The sequence below is a fragment of the Grus americana genome, chromosome 3, assembly GCF_028858705.1.
Source record: "Grus americana isolate bGruAme1 chromosome 3, bGruAme1.mat, whole genome shotgun sequence".
NCBI classification, from domain to species: Eukaryota; Metazoa; Chordata; class Aves; order Gruiformes; family Gruidae; genus Grus; species Grus americana.
This window is the reverse complement of record NC_072854.1, coordinates 61,512,391-61,537,388: the sequence shown is the minus strand read 5'-3', so window position 1 is coordinate 61,537,388 and position 24,998 is coordinate 61,512,391. Positions and strand designations below refer to the sequence as shown.

The 24,998-nt window shown below is 36.8% G+C and overlaps 1 protein-coding gene across 5 annotated transcripts in view; it reads left to right on the top strand.

Moving 5' to 3' along the window:
- Positions 1 to 2,066: 2,066 nt before the first annotated feature.
- The window catches only part of MED23 (mediator complex subunit 23), a 40,057-nt gene continuing 17,125 nt past the window's right edge, over positions 2,067 to 24,998 (top strand). For 2 of the 5 annotated variants that reach the window (XM_054820363.1, XM_054820360.1), the window contains exons 1-17: positions 2,067 to 2,214; positions 4,349 to 4,380; positions 4,490 to 4,577; positions 5,359 to 5,483; positions 5,629 to 5,740; positions 6,510 to 6,608; positions 7,163 to 7,264; positions 8,215 to 8,284; positions 9,904 to 10,016; positions 11,253 to 11,348; positions 11,937 to 11,954; positions 18,636 to 18,836; positions 20,294 to 20,437; positions 21,909 to 22,054; positions 22,594 to 22,839; positions 23,015 to 23,157; positions 23,709 to 23,883. In XM_054820363.1, coding sequence (XP_054676338.1) covers positions 2,155 to 2,214; positions 4,349 to 4,380; positions 4,490 to 4,577; positions 5,359 to 5,483; positions 5,629 to 5,740; positions 6,510 to 6,608; positions 7,163 to 7,264; positions 8,215 to 8,284; positions 9,904 to 10,016; positions 11,253 to 11,348; positions 11,937 to 11,954; positions 18,636 to 18,836; positions 20,294 to 20,437; positions 21,909 to 22,054; positions 22,594 to 22,839; positions 23,015 to 23,157; positions 23,709 to 23,883 — 1,970 coding nt within the window. In that variant the 5' untranslated portion in view covers positions 2,067 to 2,154. The remainder of the gene's footprint in view (positions 2,215 to 4,348; positions 4,381 to 4,489; positions 4,578 to 5,358; positions 5,484 to 5,628; positions 5,741 to 6,509; positions 6,609 to 7,162; positions 7,265 to 8,214; positions 8,285 to 9,903; positions 10,017 to 11,252; positions 11,349 to 11,936; positions 11,955 to 18,635; positions 18,837 to 20,293; positions 20,438 to 21,908; positions 22,055 to 22,593; positions 22,840 to 23,014; positions 23,158 to 23,708; positions 23,884 to 24,998) is intronic. The other 3 variants (XM_054820364.1, XM_054820361.1, XM_054820362.1) reach the window with 2 other exon arrangements.

Below are 24,998 nucleotides of genomic sequence, written 5' to 3'. Positions count from 1 at the left end.
GTGACCAGATTCTCTGCCAAAAGTAGGATCATAGGTAGTCCAGTTTTGTTAAAATGAGATCTGGTTAGGTGAGGAGTTAATTTAGGAGATAAAGCACCGTTGGGACCCCTTAGGGGGTTCAAGGCTATCATGCAGTACAGTTTTAAAACTCAAAATTGGGTATAGTATTTATTTGACCCAAGTTGTGGACCAGGACTCTAGTTGAGGTTAGACCAAATCTGTCTAATAAAGATAACCAGTTAGATTTGGGCTAGCATGGTAAGTGCAGTTTAGAATGAATGTTGGTTAATGACCTAAAATCAAGATAAAGTTGTATTAGGCACAAAGTTGTGGACAGATTGTGGCTTGGTACATATTAAAGTTGGATCAAGATCTGGAGCCCAAGGCACAGTTAGGAATGGATGGTAGCTTGTGAGTGTGACTGAGCACTAAAGCGGGTAAAAACAACAACAGTAGACTGGTCCTCAAAATAAGGATAAGACATAATGATGAGTAAAACAACCTCTTGTGGGCTCCATTTCCAGTCCTGTTATGAGTTACTATGGGAACTGATTAGCAGCTTGGCATAGAATTAGAGTAGACAGCTATCCTGGGCATTGCCGTTTTCATAAAATACGAGCCAGTCTGCCCAGGGTGGGCAAGTACTAACACTAGATGTTGATGGGGCATCCAAGGACGTGTCAGATCGTACTGCAACACACTTTAAATAAGCACACAGTGAGGAGTATAAAGAACATTTCTTACAGAATAAATAGCTTTGTTTTAAGACTGAGGGCAACCCAATTTTAAGAACAACACAAGCAAGTATCAACAGACTTTCAATTATATCCTGTTTCCAATAATGATTCATTTCATTTATGCATAGGCAAATAATGTACAGGTACACATTCTTTGTTTCCCAACCAGGTATTTCCCATTACTGACAAGAGTGCACTGACATCAGTCACATGTAGTACTGCCTGTTGGCTATAGCATAGAATCATAGAATCATAGAATGGTTTGGGTTGGAAGGGACCTCAAAGATCATCTAGTTCCAACCCCCCTGCCATGGGCAGGGACACCCTCCACTAGACCATGTTGCCCAAAGCCCCATCCAACCTGGCCTTGAACACTTCCAGGGATGGGATCTGCTAGCTGTGACAGTCCTGGTGTCCTTCATATCACAATTTCCTGGGGTACTTTTAAAATTTATTTCTAACATTACTCAATGCTTAAGTTATCTATTCTTCTAGGCCTGTTTACACAAAAGTTGTTTACATTTTCAACAAACAATCCTCTATCCAGTTACATGTGAGCTTTTCCCCTACAGGCACACCCTGTTATTTTCCACTCAACTCCAAGCCTGGAAATATTAATTTCTCGCTGCTCTGAGGCCTTCATCTCTCCACTAGAATTTGGGATGATCAGCTTTATTATTCTGCTGTGGGCAGAAGTTTGTATCGAGCTACCAGCACCAGCTGAATGTAGGTTCACGGCCAAACAGCCACAGGGAGCTCTGAAAATACAGTGTCAGCGTCAAAGAGCCACAAATTTTTGAAAATGTCTTGATTTGGCATTTTACATTTATTTTTAATCTAAATCCAACTGCACATGTATAATGTACCCTCAGATTTTTTCAGATAAATGCATTTTCAGTTTATTCTAACTTTATGACTTTTTATGGGAATGAATAATTCTAACTTTATATCAATTACAGCAAACTATAGTCCCCATGATAACATAAGGGATCCTTACTGTAAGAACCAGAACATGTATGTTGTCAAGTAATTCTAAGAACAGATTATTCAAAACCAAAGAAGGCTAAGCAAATGTTTTCATTTTTAAAAAAACAACTAACAAATTTTAAATGGCTGCCAGTTTCCCCGCTTCGCCCTCGGTTCCCGCCGTGCCGACCGTAGGAAGCGGTCCCGGGCCGCCAGCGGCGGGGAGGCGGACCGGGCCTGCAGCCGCCTAGCCCCACACCGGGCAGGGGGAGGCGGGAGGCGCCGCCCGGAACGCTGTGGCCGCCGGAACGGCCGGGAGGAGCCGTCGCTTCCTGGGGAGCGGGATCAGGAACGGAGCTTCCGGCGGGGGAGGGGGCGCCGCGCCGCCGTCACCGCCTGACAAAGGGCCCGGTGGGGGCCGCCGCTCGGCTGCGGGGTCCGGCCCGGCACCATGGCGATTCCCATGGTGCCTATGGAGACGCAGTTACAGAGCATCTTCGAGGAGGTGGTGGTGAGTCCGTCCCGGAGCGCCGCCGCCGGCGCGGGGCGGGGGGGGGGAGAGGCGTTGTGGGCAGGCCGGGCCCGGCCGGGCCCAGGGCTTGTCCGGAGCCGTGCGGCCCGCCGCGCTCCCCCTGGGGGGCTGTGAGGTATCCTGAAGGAGATAAAACAGGGCGGAGAGGGGCTTTTTTCTTTTCCTAGCGTGCATTGCAGCCCCGGGGGTGTGAAACACCACCGTCCTCCGCCGGCGGGCCCATCGCCCAGTGAGCCCGGAAGATCAGTGGTGGTTTCTCAGAGCTGAAATCCCCGCTCTGCTGAGTCTTTGTAAGGAACCTGATGCAGAGTAGGGCTCGGCATAAAGCAGGGAGAGGCAGATTGCCTACCCAAGACCGAGTTATAGTGTGCTGAGTTTACTGTAGAATAAGCAGTTCAAGGAGATGTTTCAAAGGAGACTGAGAAGATAAATGTCTTGACAAGGGATTTTTCTTCAGCCAACAGAACAGTGTGAGCGAATCATGGAAATACACTTGCACGATGGTACCTGCAAAATGAAACATAGTTTGGTAGGTCATTAGAATAGCATATTTCAGTTGGAAGGGACCTACAATGATCATTTAGCCTGACTGCCTGATCAATTATGATTGAACTTATCATAGAAGGACATCAAATTAGTTGAACAGGACTTTCCCTTTGTGAACCCAAGTTATTGGGTAATTAAGTCATTGTTTTGTAGAGCACAAGTGAATGAGCTTCTTGGTAGATATGAGCACTTCATGGTCTGAGACAGTGGGGTCACAGTAGTTGATAAGGTCCTGAACTGACATAAGGAGCCTGACGGACGTTTTGGATGGAAGAGGCTGGTCAAATTGTCTGAACTGGACAGAACATGTAGGTCTCATAGAGAAGTGTAATTGAAAATGATCTCCATATGATGAATTTCAGTAGAGGTGATATTGGCTTTCTGTTCTAAGTTTGCATTATAAAATGCACATTGCAATTTTCTTTGAATGGTGTTAAGTTGCTCATAGTGTATTAATTGCCCACACTCGGGTGATTTCTCATTTTGGCATTGTCATTCAGATTATGTTTTCCCATTTAACATCACGATTTGACTGCGTTGTCATGTTGCCTGTTTTTGAGCAATGTTTTTTTACTTAAAATTTTTATGTAACAAAAAAAAGGCCCTCATAAAATTTCATTGCATTTTTGAAGCCGTAACTGAGAAAATAGCAAGCTGTTACTTTTACTGCTGCTGTTGCCCACTTGGTGGGCAGCAATGAAACTTACCAAAGTTTCTATGCAGAACAGATGAGTATCAGTTTCTGTTTTACTTCTTGAGAAAGCTATGATTAGCAGTGACAGGCAGTTCTAGGCTGTATGATTGAAAAGGATCACCGGAAAGATTATTTTATTACATGGTCTTATTTCTACAATATAAAAATGAAAATACATATGGGTCAGTTGTAGATCACAACCGAATATAATAGGAAATTCTTATAAAAGGTAAAAAAAAGTTATAGGATAGTATTTTCCAGAACCTCTTTGCTGATGTATTAAAATAACAATGTAGAAGCCTTTGAGCAAAATGGAGTTTAAAAAAAAAAAAAAAGAAGAATGTTTTAGAGGAGATAAATTGGATATTCATATATAGTCTTTCACCTAGTACAAGACCATATAATCGTTCAATGGAATGTAAAAAGCACTGGATCTAAACTCAGATGAGAAAGCAACTGTATATAACTGATTTGAGTAACAGGGTGTTGTGAAACCTAACTGGGACAAAATCTTAACGGGATTCAAAAATACTAATTTTTTTCAAAGCATTAAAAAAGAGCTGCAATAACAGAATCAAACAATTTCTCCAACTTTTTTTTTTTTCTTCTAAACACCTAGAGATTAATTTACTTCCCAAACAAACCAAAAACACAAAACAAAGACCTTGTGGATCCAGATTAAGGCTTTGTTGTTTATATGAAAAAAAAAAAAGCAATCTCAACTTTGAAAGAGTCTGGTGTAGCAGAAGAAATACATCTGTCTGATATAGTGCCATAACAGTATGACTGCTGTTCTTTTGTGCTTCATCCTGGTGGTGTGACACTCCTAGAAGACCTTTTCACAATAGCTAACTCAGGGTTTTTCTCTTACAGAAAACAGAAGTAATTGAAGAAGCTTTCCCTGGGTGAGTGTAATGTTAGTTTATTTGTGCAAGACTTTCTGTATACATATATTTTTCTACTTGTACTGTTTCATTGGGTACTGCTAATGACCAACATTCTTATTTGCTTTAGTATGTTTATGGACACTCCTGAAGATGAGAGAACCAAACTGATCAGCTGCCTGGGCGCTTTTAGACAGTTCTGGAGCAGTCTTTCCCAGGTTAACATTTAATCTGTTGCTTACGTGTACTTTATATACTTTTTTAATATAGCAAAACCTTGTTTAGTAGACAAAGACTTAAGCCATAATCTCTGCGTCTAGTCATTCAGAATCTGGTTTCAGATGTGGCACAGTAAAGAATATAGGAAGACTTTGCAAGAAAAAAAGGTTAATTTTGACATTTATAAGATTATATAGTTGTTCAGCAGAGGTTGGTGTGCAGTGCAAATAGATAAGTAAATGGAAGTATAACAGTAAAGAAATAAACAAAAAAGGTAGTTTGTTACAGGATTTCTGGCAGAAGTGAATCATTAGGAAAAAAACCAACAACCCAAAACAAAACTCAGATGCTTATGTTCAAAAATTACTTTCCAAAAGTTAGATCCCTCTAGGCACTATTCTATAATTGGAGACCTGGTCATCTTTGTTTTCACTGAATTTGATTATAACTGTGAAAAGGAAAGAATAATATAAAACAGTTGTATTTTCTTTTGATCTGTGTTAACTTATATGTGAAAAACAAAGTTGACTATAGAAATCAATGTTTCGGCTAGCAGGTGTTTTCAGAACTGGACAACTTCTGTTGGACAACTGGACTACTTCAAAATAAGATCAAAAGACTTGTAGGGAGAATTGTATGTTGGATAACTGGACAAATTCTACCATTCATAATCTTGTTCTTCTGTTAGTTTCATTTCTTCATGGTAGGATACTATATGAATTTTGCAGTTTTTTTCTCTACCTGCAAATTCATTCTTTCTTCCCTCTTCTGCTTTTTCAGGAATCCCATGAACAGTGCGTCCAGTGGATTGTAAGATTCATTCATAGCCAACATAGTCCTAAAAGAATTTCTTTTCTTTATGACTGTTTAGCAATGGCAGTAGAAACTGGACTTTTGCCACCCAGGTAAGCTATGTTGGAATGAATTGACAAATAGGATACATGTAAGTTGTAATATTGGGGGGTATTTTATGACGACATTGTAAAATTATCAGTGGAGAGCACATGCTTGTTATCTGTCATTCATTCCTGCATTGTCTCCTTCTGCTAGGATGGTTTGTGAATCTCTGATAAACTCTGATACGCTTGAATGGGAAAGGACACAGTTGTGGGCATTAACATTTAAATTGGTCCGGAAGATTATTGGAGGTGTAGACTACAAGGTATCTTCGCCCCGTTCCTTTCTTTGTGATAAGACACATTATTTTCTGGCTTTGTTTTTATGATTTTATGTCAGAGACATCCAGTAGTTCAAAGTCTGCTTTGATTACAAACGAAAAAAATAATTCGTTGACACCACTTTTAACGCTTTTTCATAGTTGAGCTTTACCTTAATAGATAATTCTGTATCTCCTCTTACTCTTTATTACACAGTCATCTTCCCTCCCTCCTTCAGTTACAAGCTAAATAACCCTAATGCAGGTGCAGAAGCGGTAGGCATGGAAAAGTAATAGTACCAAGGATTAAGGCTGAAGTTCTTGCATCTGCTCTGACCCCTTGACTTGTGTAGGAAAAAGGTCCTGAAAGCTGAGTCTTTCTTTGGCAGGGTACAACTCTAACAGAAGGAGTAGGAAACCATGCATCCCTTGCAGAGAGTCACCTCACCAGCACTGGTGAGCGTGGTAGAGCAAAATCATAAAATATAACATTGTGCTTTGGTCAGACTGCACAAGCTGTTGTAGGTTGGATATCTCTGGATGCACATTAAAATTTCAACATTTATTTTCTTGTTTGGGGTATCCTAAGATTGAGTTCTGTAAGGTGTTTAATGTCATTAGCGTTCATATTCTCATTAACAGTCTGTTTTCTGACACACTGCAGCAAACAGCTAATTTTTCTGTCAAAACATTGTCTTACCATATTGATTGTGTAATCTTTCTGCCAGAAATAAAGAATATCTGGGAACGTTAATTCTTGTGTGCTTTCTTTTAGGGTGTGCGCGATCTGTTGAAAGCGATCCTAGAGAAAATCTTAACAATTCCAAACACTGTGAGCTCAGCTGTTGTACAGCAGCTTTTAGCAGCAAGAGAGGTAGCTGTCTGAATTTTATATGTTATCACTATAGGCCTCATTCTTTTGTTATTAGTGAGTTTCTAATAGCTGGGATGGCACTCTCTGCTGTTGAACTGTACCACTCTCAAAGATTTACTCTTCGTGCTCTAATTCTTTTCTGTAATAGCATTTTATACAGTAAACAAAGAGCTTTTGGGGGATATTGTAGATAAACACTAAAATCCCTAACAGGAGAGTCAGACCCAATGTTTGACTTGGCTAAAGTAAGGTGTATGAGATATAATACTGAGATTAATTTATTTATTTTTTTTCTTAGTGAATAAAAATAGTAATTGTTTTCAATACTTTGTAGGCAGACATAGAAGCAGTTTTACTTAGGTTTAAACGGTCTAACTTACACTTGTACAATTAAAAACAGGTTTTAAACTAATGTAGTACTATCAGAATACAACTTAAGAAAAAGTATTTTAATTCTTATATCTATTTTCATGGGCTACCTCAGACTAGTAGACAGACTACACCTTTGTTTACCTTATCCAAAGTCTTACAGTCATGTATTTTTTTATTTATAGGTGGTAGCCTACATTTTGGAAAGAAATGCATGTTTGTTACCTGCCTACTTTGCAGTTACAGAAATCAGAAAACTATATCCTGAAGGAAAACTTCCCCATTGGGTAATGATATGATACCAAATCATGTAACCTGGAGTTTTGTTCCACAAAATTACTTTTATTCTTTTAAAACAAAGTTTAAATGAAGATTTAAAATCTGCTATTCAACAGCAAGCTCTGTATTTAGGCAGGTAAATTAAGATACAGGCTTGATGTAATTGTAGCAGCAGTTCCCTGTGTTGTTGCATGAAATTGATGACATAGTTTTGATCTATGGCCTGATATTTTAAACTCCTGAAGCCCTGAGTTGGTTTTGTTGAATACATTTGGAAATGCAGGTTGTGCTTACCGACCAGTTTGTGCTTTCTCTGTGGCTTCAAGATAAGAGAAATCACTTTAAATAGCTCACCAGTGTTTTCTTTATTTAAATTCAGTTATACAGTGTGCAATCAAAACAGTCACTGTTTCAAAAAAGAATGTAATGTTGATCCAGTTTTTAATTTTGTATTCTGTTAAAATAACTAGGTGTTGGGAAAAGAATAAAATCCTGACTCTTGAATTAATGGAAAAACTGTTACTGACTTCTTTTGAGCCAGGATTTAATCCAGAGTGTACTAATCTAGGTCCTTTGTCTTTGTGGAATGGTTATTCAAAGGCAGAGATTCGTTATTAAAAGAAGTTCTAAAGCTTGTCTTAAATCATCTGTTATTAAGTAGTGGTCACTGAAATAATATAGTTTGCGTGGGACAAACAGTTATATAATAACTCTCAAGCGAGTACAAACCGAGAAGAGGGTTTCCTGCCCCTTCTTTATAGGGTCACGTTTTTCTTTTTGTGGTTTTAGGTTCTGGCTGATTTTTTTTTGACTTGTTGAAATGTGTAAGAAGTTAGTTATTTTAGTAGATTCCTATATATTTTATTAAAACGTATAAACTATTTTTAAGTCTTAAATATGCCTTACCGGTATCTGCAACTTAAACCCTTAACTTATTTTTTCTCTTCTTCTCACCCAGTTACTAGGTAATTTAGTATCGGATTTTGTGGATACCTTCAGACCTACAGCAAGAATAAATTCGATTTGTGGTAAGAGAATGACTTCATGAACAACTTCAAAATAAATTAATTTATTTTGAACTATTTTGTTTCTTAGAGCCTTTTGGGGCATATATTAATCTAAGCAAAATAATTTAGAGCTTTTGTTTCATGTAGTATTTTTAGTCTTGTCAGCTTGTTCTCAGACTTGCTTCTCTTTGGATTTTGCTTTGAAGGGGAAAATTCATATTGATGAGATCCACTACTAGTGTGCAGCTAAAAATTATTTTGAAGTGTACGACTTGTTACATGGCCATATAGTTTCTAACTACAGTAGATGTTAAGAAAATCGTGGTTTTCTGTGCTCAAGGATTATGAGTTAATACAGATCCACTGGTATGTTAGTCACAAAGTGTTTTCTAACTTACTGGAGCTTTTGTAGCTGCTCAGCCTTATCCCTATTATTGCAGGCTTCTGTGTGAACATTTCCTAGCTCAGATGAGTACTGGCTTTCCTCTTCTGTGAAAAAGTCATCTTCATTTATTGCTAGAAATCTGAAGATTCAAATTTGGCTGTTTTAATTGTGTTGCCTGTTGCTTTTTTTTTCTTCAAAAAGATAAAAATGCCTTTTGTTTTGCTTTGAGAATTAAGTAGCTTAATAACAGCTGCATTAGATCTTAGATCTGAGCGAGGTTTATTGCAGCTGAGCTTCTTCAGTGCAGAGATTAAGAATGTAAATTCATCTGTAATGCTCCAAAACATTTTGTGTTTCAGAGGCATGTAGTTATTCTTCTGTTGAAAGTGTGGCATAGCTTTTACACATACGACTCGCAGGGATCACACAAATTTTTATGAGTTTTGTTCGTGTAAATGACACGTATAGATATGGGTGAAGGGAAGAAATAAATATTTACTTACTACTTGTTTTATCTGATAGTTATATGGCCAGTCTGGACAACAGAAGTCATGGAGTTTGAACTGACAGTGAGATTTAGGTCAAAGTCGAGGCACGTAGATTTAGATGCTGATATACCGGTGTGCTAGGGTCTCAGTTTGGATGCCTGTGTTTAGACAACTGACATGAATCCCAGGTGTCTGATCTACAGTAAGAAGTCTACATTCACCCCACAAATAACTCTTCATGTGTGATCAGCTGAATCACATTGGCCTACGCAAACTGAATCGACTACATCTCCATTGACTGTAATCGGAGTACAGATGCTTGTATTTGACTAGTTTACTGAACAGAATCCTGCTGACAGTTTGTCTTACAGGGTGAATGAAGGAAAATTGAAAGACCAGATTATATACTTAGATTGGTAATACCATTTTCGTTATAGAACGGGTCAGTGTACCAAAATTAAATCCCTAAGTCAAGCAGTGGAATAGTCTGGTAGCCTAAAAGGGCATTTTTAGATTAATATTTGTAAATACTTTCATTTTTGAGGTACCCAGTCTGAACAAATGGGGATTTTACTCCTTAGATATTTTATTAGTTGAAAATTAGTTAGAAAAAATAAAATCAGCCTGAAGCAATCCTATGGTAAAAAGCTTTAAACAGTGGAAATTTTAAGGGGAGCATAAAAATGGCTGAGGCCAGTTTTTGCATCAGAGTAATTAGACAATAGTCCAGTTTCACTGTTTCAGAATTTATGTTTCATTGCATGCAGGTCGCTGTAGTCTTCTTCCTGTGGTAAATAACTCGGGTGCTATGTGTAACTCATGGAAGCTGGATCCTACAACTCTTCGTTTTCCTTTGAAAGGTCTCTTACCGTATGATAAGGTATGCCTTGTAAGCTTCTTAAACATGTTATATTCAATAAATACGAAGCTTTTGTATGATTGGAGGGAAAAAATAATTTCAACTGTAAACATCTGATTGTTTCAGCTAGACTCACATTGAAGATGTAGATGTTGTCACTGTTTTCTGTAGTTCAGTGATTTCAAGCTATATGCAGAGGACCTTTAAAGTAGTGTGTGGTATAACTGCTGCCCAGAACGCTGAAGAACATGAGATGTTTAATGTGCTTTGGGGCAGGGGGTGAGAGAGCAAGTGAAAGCAGAGAATTGATTGGAAAATCAGTTTAACAGTGGGGGGATGAAAGAGGATTGGAAGGTAATTTCTTCTTTTCTGTGCTCTTTGTTATTCTGTAGGAAAGATAATGTTAAAATTCAAACTTAAATGTAAATTAGCTTATTTAAACTTAAAACTCTGAGTGTGAAATAGTGGTGTACTGAAAGAATTTAAAAATTGTACAGGATTAGGACAAAAATGCACGTTGTCTAGCATCCCGTTCCCTGCATCCTAGGTGTCCAAGGAAGGATATAAAGACAGTATATCTAATTATATATGGATTGTGAACACTGTATAGCCATTATCATTTTGGGTGTTTCCAGAGGCAGATTTGGTTTTTGTATATTTAGTAAACCTTCCTCTTCCAAATATTTGTTCCGTCTCCTCTTGAGCCTGTGTAAGCTTTCAGCATCCTCAACATCCCTTTGACAAGGAGTTCCACATTTGACTTCATGTTGCATGAGGAATCTGCTCCCTCTGTTGGTTTTGAACCTAGCTTCAGATAATGTTTTTCTTTAAAGTGATTCAGCTATTGGAAGATACAGTGAGCAGTTGTTTCATATCTGCTTTCTTCATGCTACTGATGATTTTTATGCATCTTGGTCATGTGCTTTCTCAGTTGTCGTGCCTGGCTTCTTTTGAGTTCTAGCCAGTCTTCCAATATTTCAAGGCAGTTTCAAACAGTGTGCCGTCCTTTTATTGGATGAAGTATGTTCTACTTGGTCCCCATAAAATCTGTCACTTCTTAAGAGCTGTGATTATTTCCTCCTTTCTTTTGGGTATCAGAGAACAAAAAGATTTGCCAGATAATACATATCTGCGTGAATTAAACATTCATTCTTACATTGTTTAACTCAATTGAATGTAAGCTCAGCATTAAATGTACTCTTGAGGCAATATATGTTTGTATGTGATTGCCTTTTTTTTTTTTTTTTTTTTTTAAAGGATCTGTTTGAGCCACAGACTGCTTTGTTGAGATATGTGCTGGAACAACCGTATTCAAGGGATATGGTCTGCAATATGCTAGGTCTGAATAAGCAGGTACTGTACTATGCTGTAACATGTGATTTACTTCTGCATAGAATCTGCACTATTCTTTTCTCTTTTCTTTGCTATAGCTAACTAAGCAAAACAGTTTAGGTCCAGAGAGTGATTCTTTTTATTTTTATTTTTTTATTTTTTTTTTTATGAGATCATATTAGGTTAATTGGACACTGTTGTTCCTATCATTTGTATATTGCTTTACGAATGTTAAATTGAAAAGTAGATATTTAAAATATGATTTTTTTTTGCATTGCTTTTTTTTCCTATAAGGCCAGCCTCAAGTACACCTTTGACAGACGTAGGAGACTGCTACTAGCTCAAACAATAAAAATAATTATTGTTCATGTCATTAGTTTTTAAAGCATTGTTGTACTCTGTTATATTGGCATGTTATAGTACTAGAATAGTGAAAAGCTGGGTTTTGTTTTGTTACATTTTTTCTTTTTATACCTTAGAATGGGGAGGGCTTAGTCTGACTTGGGGATCCTTGAGGCTGGCCTCATAGTCACTGTTTTGTCTTTTCTTTTTTTCTTCCTTTATTTTTGTTCTGTCCTGTCTTGTCCTGCCCATCCTCCAATGCTCTAGACCTTGAACATTGCTCAGGTATGTTCACAACCTTACTGTTGTATTGTGACTAACGATACGCTGGCCGCTTTGTAGCCACTGATTCCAGTTAGAGAATACCTGTACAGTCAGGGCTTGAAATTGGCAGGACCATTAGTCACGGGCAAATTCTCACTACAAATCTCTAAACATATGAGAGATATAGCATAAAGCTGACAGTCAGTGGTCCTTTGGTCCTAAATTTTTCATTGGAATGGACTGCTACCATTTCACTTACCAGTCATAATAACTTCTACTTTGTCTGCTGGAATTTTCAGATGAGGAGAGATTCTTAGTTCAAAATTTCTTTCCTTATGCTGGTGGAAAAACATCCACTGCACTTGATTGTAAAATTATAAAGCTGTAAATACATCATTTAAAAAAAAAAAAAAAAAGAAAAGAAAAGGAAAAGAAAAAGAAAAAAAAAGAAGAAAAAAAAAAAAGCTTTACTAGTGGAATTTTCTTTATCATTAGGAAGCCTTCGTAACAAATGTCCCAACAGCCAATTATAATATTTTCCAAGCTAGGTAAAAGAAGGGTAGTACAGAATACCATGTGAAAAGTAGTTCCTTAAAATTTGACTACTTGTTTAAATAAATAAATAAACACCTGAGAAAATCAACCAAGTGGACTTCTACTTGAAATTTGAAATTAAGGGTATTATATTTACAGTTGATCCCTTGTTACAATAATCAATTCCACACTTACTTTAAAAAACATTGTTTAAAATTTATAAAATAGCGTTGCTGTTTGCAATACTATAGTGAAGGTTGTGTCAGTGTTTCCATTTAAGAAACTTTTTTCAGATTTGTAACTTGCCTATAAAATTTACATGATCCTGAAACCTTGTGTATATTTCCCATCGTAAGTGAAATACGCCAGTGCTCCTTCCAGACTGGGACAATGTTTTTGAATGCGCAGATTCCTACATCTTGGCAAACAGTACTCTGTTGTATATGACAATCTTTTGTATTTGAGACTTAAAGCAGCCGAAATGTTAAACCCTGGAAAAGAGCTGCTAGGTTTAGTGTTGAAATGAGTAGTATTTGTATTCTGTGTCTATTTCTGTGTCTACATTCAGTTAATAAATCAAACTATACCTCTATGCATCTTGTAGCTGGTAAATAATACAAGATCTAGACAAAAAATATATTGAACTCATTTTATTCTTCTAACTATAGATGGTCTGTGCCTTCAGGTCAAAAAACATATTAAAAATGCTGGGTTTTAACTTCTACTTTACTGTCCTCTAACAGTAGTTGAAGAAAACATAAAGGAGGTAATGAAATATATTGAACTATACTTCTTAAAATTGGTTTACTAGAATAGGAATTCCTACACAAAGTTTCAACCTGGCGTGAATTTCTATGGCCAAGGAACAAACTTGAAGAACGTAGCTTATAAAGGAAATGCTGACAGAACATGAACTATAGCTGTGTTACTACAATTACACCAGCATAAAGATGTTTGAGCTGTTGAAAATTTGTGAATTAAAAATATAAATATAGAGTAGGGTGGTGTAGTGATATAGAACAGGAAATGATGTTCCATTTAAACATTAATATACTCTGTTTAAAATGGTGGAAAATGTTAAAAATTTACTTGCTTTTAGATACAAATTAACTTCATGTTATAGCTGAATTTGTTAATGTAGCCACCTGACAAAAAAAAAATAGTAGCGTGCTTTTCAGAAGTTGTATAACTGTATCAATGCTTTCAGTAAAATGACTGGTAGTTCTGTATTTTATTATTAGAACTGAATTAACCTGCAGAAATTGTCAGTATAATAGAAGACACTTAAAAATGCAAATAATGCCAAGTTTGTTTCAAAATAAATACAGAAACACCTCAAAGCAGTGATCATTATTTATTTATGATCATTAATCATTTACGTGAAGCTGCTTGTGTGCCCTGTCAACTATTTACACAGATCCAGTTGCAGGATTGGAGCCTTCATTTGAATCTTTTGGCATCACAAACTAGGTATGGTTCAGCCAAATTTGTCCTAGTTCTCAAATATTCTTGAACAATGAAATTTTCTGGTTCAATCTTAACTAAGCAGATTTGTATTAGAAAACTGTTCACTCAAGCCATCTTTGAGTTGTGTTAAAAAAAAAAGCAAAAACAAATGAACAGTACAAATCCAGCTCTCCTGTTAACCTTGCAGAGAGAAAAATGAAGGTAAAATTTGATATGTTTATGGATTCATTTGTTCCTTTTAGGATTCTAAGGTTTGCTGTAGGATTTTGTTGTGGGATGAGGTTCTTTGATACCTTTATCAAGTATATGGCTTTAAGTCCAGATGTAATAATATGGAGTTCAAAATGTTCCTGCTGTTGGAGTCTGAGGATTTTTATTTTTTTCTGCTGAGTACTTCTGTGTGGGACAGTACCTTCTCTTGTATACCTGCTTGGACTGGTCTATAGGAAGTAGGGATTGAAATTGTATTTTATCATATATGTTACCATGGTTTACGGTTGGACTCGATCTTAAAGGTCTTTTCTGACCTAAGTGATTCTATGTCAATTTATATTCTGCTGGTAGCTGGGGTGATACTCCCAAGACTTAATTATCTTTTAAATAATTTATTGAAGTATGTAACAGTCTGGTTTTTGGAAAATTATTAACAGTTCAAAATGTCTTAATACACTGATGCCAAATTAAGATTCAGTTTAGGGATCCTACAGTTGGTTCTTAAAATCAAGCTTTAGTAATGTCTTAAGGACATAAAGTCACTTTGAACATTTTGGTTTGTATCTTTACCTTCTCTGTATATACAGATTTGCATGAAGAATAAAATGCCATTTTTGCTTGCATAATTGCAGTCAGGATTGTATTGCGGTCCTCTAAGCAATGAAAAACTTTGTTAAACTTTGATTTCTCTGGATTGGGGAATATTTGAAAGAGGATGTAATTTTCAGGTCTCTTGTTTCCGTAATGTTATACGAACTTTTAATTAGCAGCTGTTGTATTAGTTATTTTGTTCTTTGAATAGTATATTTGGCCACCTTTTAAACCAGCAGTGGTGATCTTCAGCTTTGAGTAGGAAATTATCTATGCCATACTCTGTTCAGGTGAACGTGTAGTTGTATCTTCTAGCTACAAGTCAGGATAGTTTGCTTGGGGAAGATGTTTATTTCATGTCTGCCTGTGCATTATGTAAGTAGAATCATTAAGTGAAAGGAATGACATAATGTGATGTTCAAAAATTGCCTTTCCTGTCTCTTATTTTTAAAATATTGTAGGTTGATGCTGGGAACTTGCTATTCAATATTATTAGTATTAACATGCCAAAGTATTTAAATTAAGGGGTGTGATTTTTTTTTTTTTTAATATATTTCTGATTGTAAGTGTGTGCATTGAGAACACTTGAGTGCAACTTCCTTGTTGGAACTTACTCCATTTTTTTATTAGGAAGACTTGAGAATGCCCACCGAACTGGGTAGGAATGGAATCAGGGTAATATAACAAACAAGCTTTAAGGTTTTGTGTCTTGGTACCATACAGTTTTGGAAGATGGAAGTGAGAGGGGGGTTATAGTTCTACCTTGTATTAACTGCTTCAGGCATTTAACTTAAACATTTTGAATTGGACTTTTGGAGATACCATTTACTCTTGCAGGGATTTTGGGCTCTGCAGTTCAGTCTTCTGAATCAATTTCTTAAGTGTAGATATTAAATGTTTGTGAGCTAAAAATGTTTGCTTAAAATATTTGAAAATATAATAGCTTGTAGCTAGCCTTACTGGCTTCTTAAAATACTTTTCTGTTAGGGAACACTTTTAATGCTGCCTGCCCCCCCACTCTGCCAAAAAAACCAAACCCACCAACCAGCCTAAAAACCCATGAAACAAACCGAATTGAAGCTTTGATCCACTTTCAAAAGTACCACTAGTCCATCAGAGGGCTGGTCTTGAGAAATTTTACTATCAAGTTATGGTGGTTAGTGCTTTTTTTTGACCCCTGTATTTCTTTATGGTTTAATAATATTTTCAATGAGATTATGTATTTGCCATATCATTAAACAATATTTTCAGGGCAAAATGGAGAATATGTATTTATATAACCAAATTATAAAAATTTGAATAATGTTCTCTTTAGGAAGAAGGCATAGTGGTTTTGAATGCTATATTTTTCCATATATATTCCAAAACAGTGGGGGTGTTTTGGTTTGGGGGTTTTTTTTGTTTGTTTTGTTTAAGCCATACCAAAATGTGAATCCCTACTTATTTGTGAGGGGAATCAGCTCTCACCTATATTTTTATTTGTCTCAGTATATACTGAGATGTTCTTTCAGTTACGAGCAATTAATAAAACAAGGCCCCAATCCTGCAAATTCTTAGGCAGCACAGTATTTTATTTGAGTACTCCAAAACTATAGGTACAAAATTTGTGCAAAAACGTATAGCCACTGAAAATACAGAATTAAAAAAAAAATGCCGGAAAATTAAATTAATGAAGATAGAATGTAAAGTACTGCTATATTTCTTATTGAAAATTGTTCTTAAAGCAATAAAAGCATGATTTTCAGAATAAAAGAGTGAATTTATTTTTTTAATTTCTTGGCTCCTAAACTTTTCCCAACCTTGGAATTATTCAGAATCATAAAAAATCCTACTGGAAATTCTAGCTTTCTTTTTAACAGTAATATTTTTCCTGGTTTATTCTTGGAATAACTTTATTCTAAATTAATATAGCCTAACATGATTAGGCTTTTGGACATTAACCCAGTGCTTAGCAAACTATTAAATTTCAAGCCCTGTACGTTGTAGTTTTGCATGCTGGATTATAAACTAGTCTGTAGTGTTGTCTGTTGCACCCTGCTCTGCTTCATAATTAGTTGCTTTGGGAGGGGGGGAAAACCAAACCACAAAATACCCAAAGTATTCTCAACTGGTGGCGTTAATACTGCTCTCTGTAAACCTGTAACATGGTTGATCCATGACAATGCAATTGTGTACTGGAAGAGAAGGTGAAACTGTAATCAACGCTTTCTGTTTTAGTTAGAGGTTTGTGTTAAGCATGCTTCAGGAAAGCACAGCTGGAATTGTAGCTTTCTGCAGTTTTGAGCTGGCGAAGAGCATGCAACAGGGGATGCTGTTCACTATATTTTGTCAACTTTTCCCATTCTTGCATTTTATTTTTAATTGAAGAGAATCTTTTTTTTCTTTTTTTTTTTTTTTTCATGGCAAAAGGTTACCAGTGATGAAGGTAGAACAAGTATCTCCTTTCAGCATCTCTTTCCTTTTATTATTTCTTTCTTTCTTAATTAAAAGTGGGGGTTTTTAAGCTGCCTGGCTAGTAAGTCAAAGAACTCATCTAAGGCATCCCTAAAATGTTTTTCTGAGTATTTGGGAGATATTTTTAAACTTTTTTACATACACCTTTTTGCCTCTAGAAAGGGATACTGCATTTTCATGATAAGTGTTTGAGCAGCTCAGTTCCTTTTCTTTTGTATCATTAAAGTAATAATGTTTTCTTTAAAGCTGCATTATGTTACAGGCATCTGGTGTAAAAAAAAAAAAAAAAAAAGTACCCATTCCTGAATACCTGTATAGAGATTGTAATGAAACAAACAGAAGTTGGATAATTTCCAAAGTGCTAGCACTGTCCGAAATGAGTTAAATTCCACACAGCTTTTTGTCCTTAGTAATAGTACTTTGTACAAGTGTAACTGTACAAATGCAGGTTAATAAAAGGTTGTTGCACTAAAGAACTTGTGATAAGTGACGTTATACTTGATGGTCTTAAATTTAAGATTTATTATCTGAGTTCCAAACCACTGGTAGTGGACCTGCTTTACATACATCTGTACTAACATATGTATCTGAATATATAATGCATTCCTTACGTGATCATTATTAAAAGTCATCAGGGAAGGTGTGTATTTGAAATGATTTCTGTGTTTGCATAGCTCACTGTGGGGATTGTGGCAGTCTAAATCTAACATCTAAAGAGTTCATCGGTATGATACGTAATTTCTGTTCTATTCACAATATGTAGAACATACCACTTTTACCAGATTAGTTTTCAAATCTTTTTTATGTTGTCTTGTACCAGGTGGTGTTGTGTCAGTAGAACAGCACCTAATTATAGGGGTGTTAACCAGATGTTAATTCTGCTGCTAGTTGTAGGTGAGCTCAAAATGAGAGTGAAAAGGGAATAGTCGTTAAACACTTCCATTGTCTATTGGGATGTTTCCTCTGGGTTTTGTGGTATAATTGATAGATCTTTTTCTTTATCGTGATCCCTATTTTTGAAATGGACTTAGAAAAGAAGGAAGGAGGAAAAAAAAAAAAGACACAACAAAAAACCCCAAACCAAACAAAAGAACCCCCACCAGTGTGTTAGAAGTATTTTCCATGAATGCAAGATCAGAGAAATAACATTCTGTGTGAATTTATTAAAAAACACAAACAAACCCCCCAGATGTTATTTGCGCATTGATGGTCTGTGTTTTGGAACTGAGTAGGGAATTATGTGATGCGTAATAAAATGTAAAAATCATCGTGACCTGTAACATAGTGCAGCTTTAATACACTGGCTTATCCTTAACTTAAGTTCAGACTTCATTTCATGCTTCCCAGCCTTCTGTCAAAATACTGTACTGTAACTGCAACTGTGCAAGCTCTGAAATTAATGGCAAGGCTTTTGGAATACTGTATCTGATCTCTGCCTTACAGCACAAGCAGCGCTGCCCTGTGCTGGAGGACCAGCTGGTGGATCTTGTGGTGTATGCCATGGAACGGTCCGAGACTGAAGAGAAGTTTGATGATGGTGGAACCAGTCAGCTTCTGTGGCAGCATCTCTCCAGCCAGCTCATTTTCTTTGTGCTCTTTCAGTTTGCAAGTTTTCCTCACATGGTCCTGTCACTCCATCAAAAGGTAAATTGTTTGTATCGCTCCCACTTGGTAAGAGAGATTTTAAAAACAAAACAAGTTTAAAAAAAAAAGTCACTTACCCCTGCAAGAAGTACCTTATCTGTAACGATTACATTTTTGATCATTGTGCTCTGTAGAAGTCAAATTCTCAACTTACATTGCTGTGAGCTAGGTCTGTTTCCAGTGTATTTAATTACAGCATGTTGCATTATATTTGGATTCAAAATATATTAGTAGCTAGAATAAGGAGATAAACTGGCATAATTCAGAAGATGCGAGTACTGTGCTGTTGCATCCGATTTACAACCAAACTCCAGAGTGAATGCCCTGTTAGGTTTGTAAGCTAAAGAAACATGCCATGTAAATAGGTGCAAGAACTTTGTTTGCCTAATCAATCTAATTAAAGCAATCTAAGCAAAGATCATTTGCCCAATTACAGTGATATTGGCAATCACAGTCCAAAGTTGTTATTACTTCCTAATTATAATTCCATTAAAGCTGATGTACTTTCTAGTATTTCCCTTTTCTCTGGTGCTCAGTGCCTCTGTGAATTCTGAGAGTGGTGGTGCAAGTCCTCCATAAAAAAGGAGAGGAGGGGTTACAGTAAGTCAGCAACATTCTGAGCTCTGCTGAGAGAAAGCATGGTGTCGATAGGAAAGGAGTGTTCTTTCTCCTCACTGTAGGATTAGCTTGTGGCTATTTAGGTAGTTTCTAACATGGACTACACATTGTTTGATCTTTATTTGTACACAATTCCATGTTACATCAAAATTTACTATGTATGTTATGTTTTGCTTGTGATGGATTCTAGTTCTCTGCTCTCTTTAGTATCCCTGGAAATTAGTTTTACCAGGGTTGCATCCCTTCTAATTACTGTAATGAACCAGTGAAACAATAGGCACTATACAAGACAATTGCACAAATCTAATCTAAAACTAAAGTTAGATATGAGTAGAGGTTACGAGTAGCGTACTGGTTATTGGAGAATTGCTATTACAGATAAAGAAGTTAAATAACAAAAAAAATAAAACAACCATACGGGTCCAGATGAAGCCCAAGTTGTTCTGGTTCAGAGGCTTTCTGTATAGATAGAGTTAATATAAAACCTGTGGCCTGCTCCTAGCAGTGACAGTACTGTACTTGGCTACAGGGCTACAAGGTGACAATTAAGTCCAATATTTAAGAGTTGCTAACTTTTCAAAACAGTGATCCTCAAGAGCTAAATACATTATAAATCCTACTATTAACTGTTGTGGCCCTCCCAGAGTCCGTGTTACAACTATTGTACCTGTTTGTCATCTTTCTGAAAACACAACCTACATTTCTGCCTAAGTCCTGTTATAAAATTCCCAGTAACCTCTGCTAGAACTATTTTAGTCTACCCTTCTGCTTTTATAGGGATTTTAAGTGCTATTTCTTCTGCATGCAGTATTTGTCAGTTACTGAGTGTTTTTTGACAGTTGGCAGGCCGTGGTCTCATTAAAGGAAGAGACCATCTGATGTGGGTGCTACTCCAGTTCATCTCTGGTAGCATCCAGAAGAATGCACTGGCTGACTTCCTCCCAGTTATGAAGCTTTTTGACCTCCTGTATCCTGAGAAGGAAGTAAGTCCTCTCTGAAATTAAAAGTATTATTTTTAATTCAACCTGAGACCTTCATATGCCAATACTACTATCATTCTTGAGTCACTCTTAGAGTAGTGCGCTACATAGTTGGAGAGGGGTGTTTCAAAATTAAATGAAAATTTTCAGGATTTCCTAGCTATGTTTTTCCAGTAACCACATTTGTGCAGTGTTTTTAGGTGTGAAAGAGACTTCCATTAACGCATCTCTTCCTTGACTTTGGTTTGATTCAGGTTTTGAGGATACTATTAAGGAATAATGTGGAATGATATTGTTACATCTGGGCTGTAACAGAATAATACACTGAGAGACACTTTCAGGTGCAAAGAACTGAAAAAGAAACTTTGAGTTTGTTTCGTATTAACGGTTACTTAAAATTAATTCTGCGGTAGCAAATCAAATCCTCGTCAGGCTTTGTACATTCCTCTGGAATGAAGGTTCCTGAGGAAGGGGGAGCTAGGGGAAATTCTGAAACTTCTATCGTGACAGCGTTGTCAGCATGAAGTCCTGATTGGTTGCTCTTATCATAGTGCCTTCTATTTTGGGTCAGTAGATATGTTAACACAAATGTGTGGTGTACCAAACCAATATGTACCAATTTTTCCTCTTCTTAAGTTGGTTTTGACCCACAGAAATTCTTCTATACAATTTGTTTCATGAGCTTGCAATTGCTTTTGTCAGTACAAAATACAGGAACACTGACAGGACTATTTACTTTAGTGATGGGCTCTGAGTTAGACTTGTTTAAAGTGTTTGTAGGACTGGGGCATTTGAGGATTCAATTTCACAAGCAGTTTAAATGTTATCTACGATTGTTGCTCTTAAGAGGATCTGTCTTACTCTCCTCTTGATTATGCATTGCTGCGCTCTCACTTGTACTATCAGTGGTGCTTGTGCAGTAGTAACTGTACCAAAGGGAAAGAAATGCAGATGTTGGCAAAAGGAGAGAGCCAGAATGCCTTTTCCAATAGCTGTAATATACCTGAGGCTGTAGCCAAACCCTTTTGAATTTTGGGGTGTTTCATAGGAAGTGTATTAATCTTTAAGTGTAATGGTGATGCTAGACAAGTTAGATTTTTCAGAAAAAGCACATACCATAACTGATTTCTGAATAACTTATAAGTGTGAGGCTAAGAGTGAAAGTATATGCTTTGTAACTATATATGTCTTGAATTTGTATATTCTAAGCATGAAATTCCATTTGCTGACGACTTAGGTTATTTGTTTGGTTTGGGTTTTTTTTCAGAATAATTAGTGAGGTCCAGGTCTTTTCCAGAGCTCTTGATTTAAAATGATGTACACAGATGAGGGTAGAATCTGTTCTTTAAAAATGTTGCTTATGGTGTTGCAAGTAAGGTAAAGAAAAACTTGACCTTGTGAATGCTGGCTATCTAAGTTGGTTTTCTGTACATCAGTACATGCGATATGTCATATTCATGTGTTCTTTCTTTAGTGTATTCCTGTACCTGATATTAACAAACCCCAGTCAACTCATGCTTTTGCAATGACCTGTATTTGGATTCATCTGAATCGGAAGGCCCATAGTGACAACTCCAAGTTGCAGATTCCCATTCCTCATTCTCTTAAACTTCACCATGAGTGAGTTTTGGGGGTTTTGTTATATTTTGATTTGTCTCTAGACATAATGGAATAGGAAGCTCCTAGTCTGTATTCAGAATGTATTGTGTGATGGGATGTTGTGTAAGGGTTATCAAAGGAATGAAGCAGGACTAAGAAAGGCTCAAAGTCAAAATATGCTGTTATCATACAGCTAATGGAAATAATATATTACATTTCAGATTAATAAATCTTTTTTATTGATGGAGAATCTGAAAGCAAATTGACTATTTTGTTTTATTATGCTGTGGTTTGGAAAGCGTGGGTGAGCAGTACGTTGGGCTAAGCTTTGTCTGGAAAGGTGATTTTTAGAGTGTGTTTCTTCTCCTGAGGCGTTTCTCACAGTGAAACTGTGGCATAAGATGTGGTCATTTTGATATGACGCCATTAATGAATATTTTGTTTCTTCTACTATTTTACAATGGATTTTTGATTTGGGTTATTGTGGCTGTAATCCTGGAATGCATGTGTATTCTTCTGCTTGTTTCTTTCTACTTAATTTTAACCTCCTTGTCACGCAGGTTTTTGCAACAGAGTTTAAGAAATAAGAGCTTACAGATGACTGACTACAAGATTGCTTTGTTGTGCAATGCTTATTCAACCAATTCGGAGTGTTTCACTTTGCCAATGGGTGTACTAGTAGAGACTATTTATGGAAATGGCAACATGAGGATATCTCTTCCAGGGACTAATTGCATGGCATCAGGGTCTATTACCCCATTGCCAATGAACCTCTTGGACTCACTCACAGTTCATGCCAAAATGAGGTACAGTATGCAGCTAGCTTTTTTTTAACCTGTAAATCTGTGTGTAACTAATTATCATCAGGAAAGCTTCCCTATGTCTGGACATGTAATGTATAGTTCTGTTGATTTGCTTAATAAATTTATTAACTTTCAAGTCCTTGTTTTTGACTAAAAAATACTTTCTCTCTTTCCTCAGTCTGATTCATAGCATAGCTACAAGAGTAATTAAGTTGGCTCATGCAAAATCTAGTCTGGCCTTGGCTCCTGCTCTTGTGGAAACCTATAGTCGCCTGTTGGTTTATATGGAAATAGAGTCCTTGGGCATCAAAGGCTTTATCAGTAAGAAAGACAACCTTCCCCCCCCGCCTTTTCCTTTTGTTCAGTAGCGTTTTCTTTTAATGGCAATTAAAGACCATAGTAAAAATGAAAATCTAATGATGCAGCATGTTGAATACATGTGTAAATTATTTTATTATAAAAGAAATTGTAATAGTTATCCTAGTGCTGCAGGAAATTTCAGATGAGTATGCTGCTGTCCTTTTATGCCATCACTTGTATGGTCAGGACCTCCCTAGTTTATGCTGCATTGTGCAAAAATATGCTTAATGGAAAATCATAAGCAAAGTTACTTAATTAGATGCAAATTATATTTAATTCCACTTATTAAAATAATTTGCATGTGTGCTGTATATGTTCACTCAAGACATTATTGAGCTTTACACATTTACAGCATCTTCAGTGCTTGCACACGCAGTCTTTAGAGGTAATACAATTTTCAGATCAAATATCTGACTTGCAGCTAAATATAACCGTCTATCCATAGTGTCGTCTGTAGTTGTATTTTAAAGTGTCATAACTTGGAAAACTTACTTTACAAACTTTTTCATAAGGTCAGCTCCTGCCAACAGTGTTCAAATCTCACGCATGGGGAATTTTGCACACTCTGCTAGAAATGTTCAGCTATCGGATGCATCACATCCAGCCTCATTACAGAGTCCAGCTGCTCAGCCATCTTCATTCCTTGGCTGCTGTGCCGCAGACTAATCAGAACCAGCTTCATCTGTGGTGAGTGATGGTTACCATACTTAACCATAATCTTGGATTCCTCCTTCATCATATGTTGAAAGCTGTGTGAGAAATACATTTTAAATGGGACAGGAGCACTTCCCAGTCTTAGTTCTGTGGCTAAATTGTTTTGTGGTATCTCAGCGGGTCATGTTTCAGAAATACAGTTAGATGTTAGCAGTAGTACTCTGCAGAGTTGCATGAGGCATCCTCTTGCACAGAGATGGCAGCAGTGTCACAGGTCAGAACACAGTAACGAGCACCAGAACTGTCGTGTCAGGAAGTGTTGGGCAACTCTCAAGCTTGCACTGGAGATAAAGGGCAATGCCTGCTACTTGTAGTCACAGTGACTGGCTTATTTGCCAGTGGCACTGCACTTGCTTACTTCTGTAGCGGATGTTTAATTATGTAACAAAAGTTAAGCTGGTTCCACTCAATTCTTTAGCAAAGTTAATTTTCCATCAGATCAGAGAAATAATCTGAATCATCCTGCAGCTGTAAAGGGGTTGGTGCAAAGCTATGGTGGCTGTACATGAACCTGAGTGGAGAAAAAAATGTCATTTCTGTTGTATGGTGTGTGTGTGTGTATTGGCGTAAACCATGCAGAAACCAATGGCTAATTTAGATACAAGACAGATGGAAAAGCTGGTTGAAGAAGATCTAGAGTTGATATGCAGCTAATTTTAGGGAACAGCTTTGAGTTTAATTTGCTGTTAAAAACATTGAAGGGTATGAGTTTCAGTTTGTATGTCGAACCTGGGGTTTGTTGTAGAAAAGTTGGGGAAAAGAGTGTCCATTCACTCTTGGAGTAGAATACTTCTTGTGGGTGCGTGTGTGAGGGAGATAGAGCAACCTCATTATTATCAGTTCATATTGAGGAAGTCTAATTACACAGTAATTTCTTAGTTCAAATTCAAGTTGCTTATCCTTTATCGAGAATAAAGAGAACAAGTGAAGACAATTTTCTCCTTAAATTTTAAGGTCTTGTTCTTTTTATTCACCTAAATCTTGTTTTGTCGTCTTAGTCTGTGAAATATGGATGTTAATCAGTCACTTTTGATAAGCACTACGTGCAACTAGATTGGAGTAAACTAACTTGTGGCTTTCGCATTTCA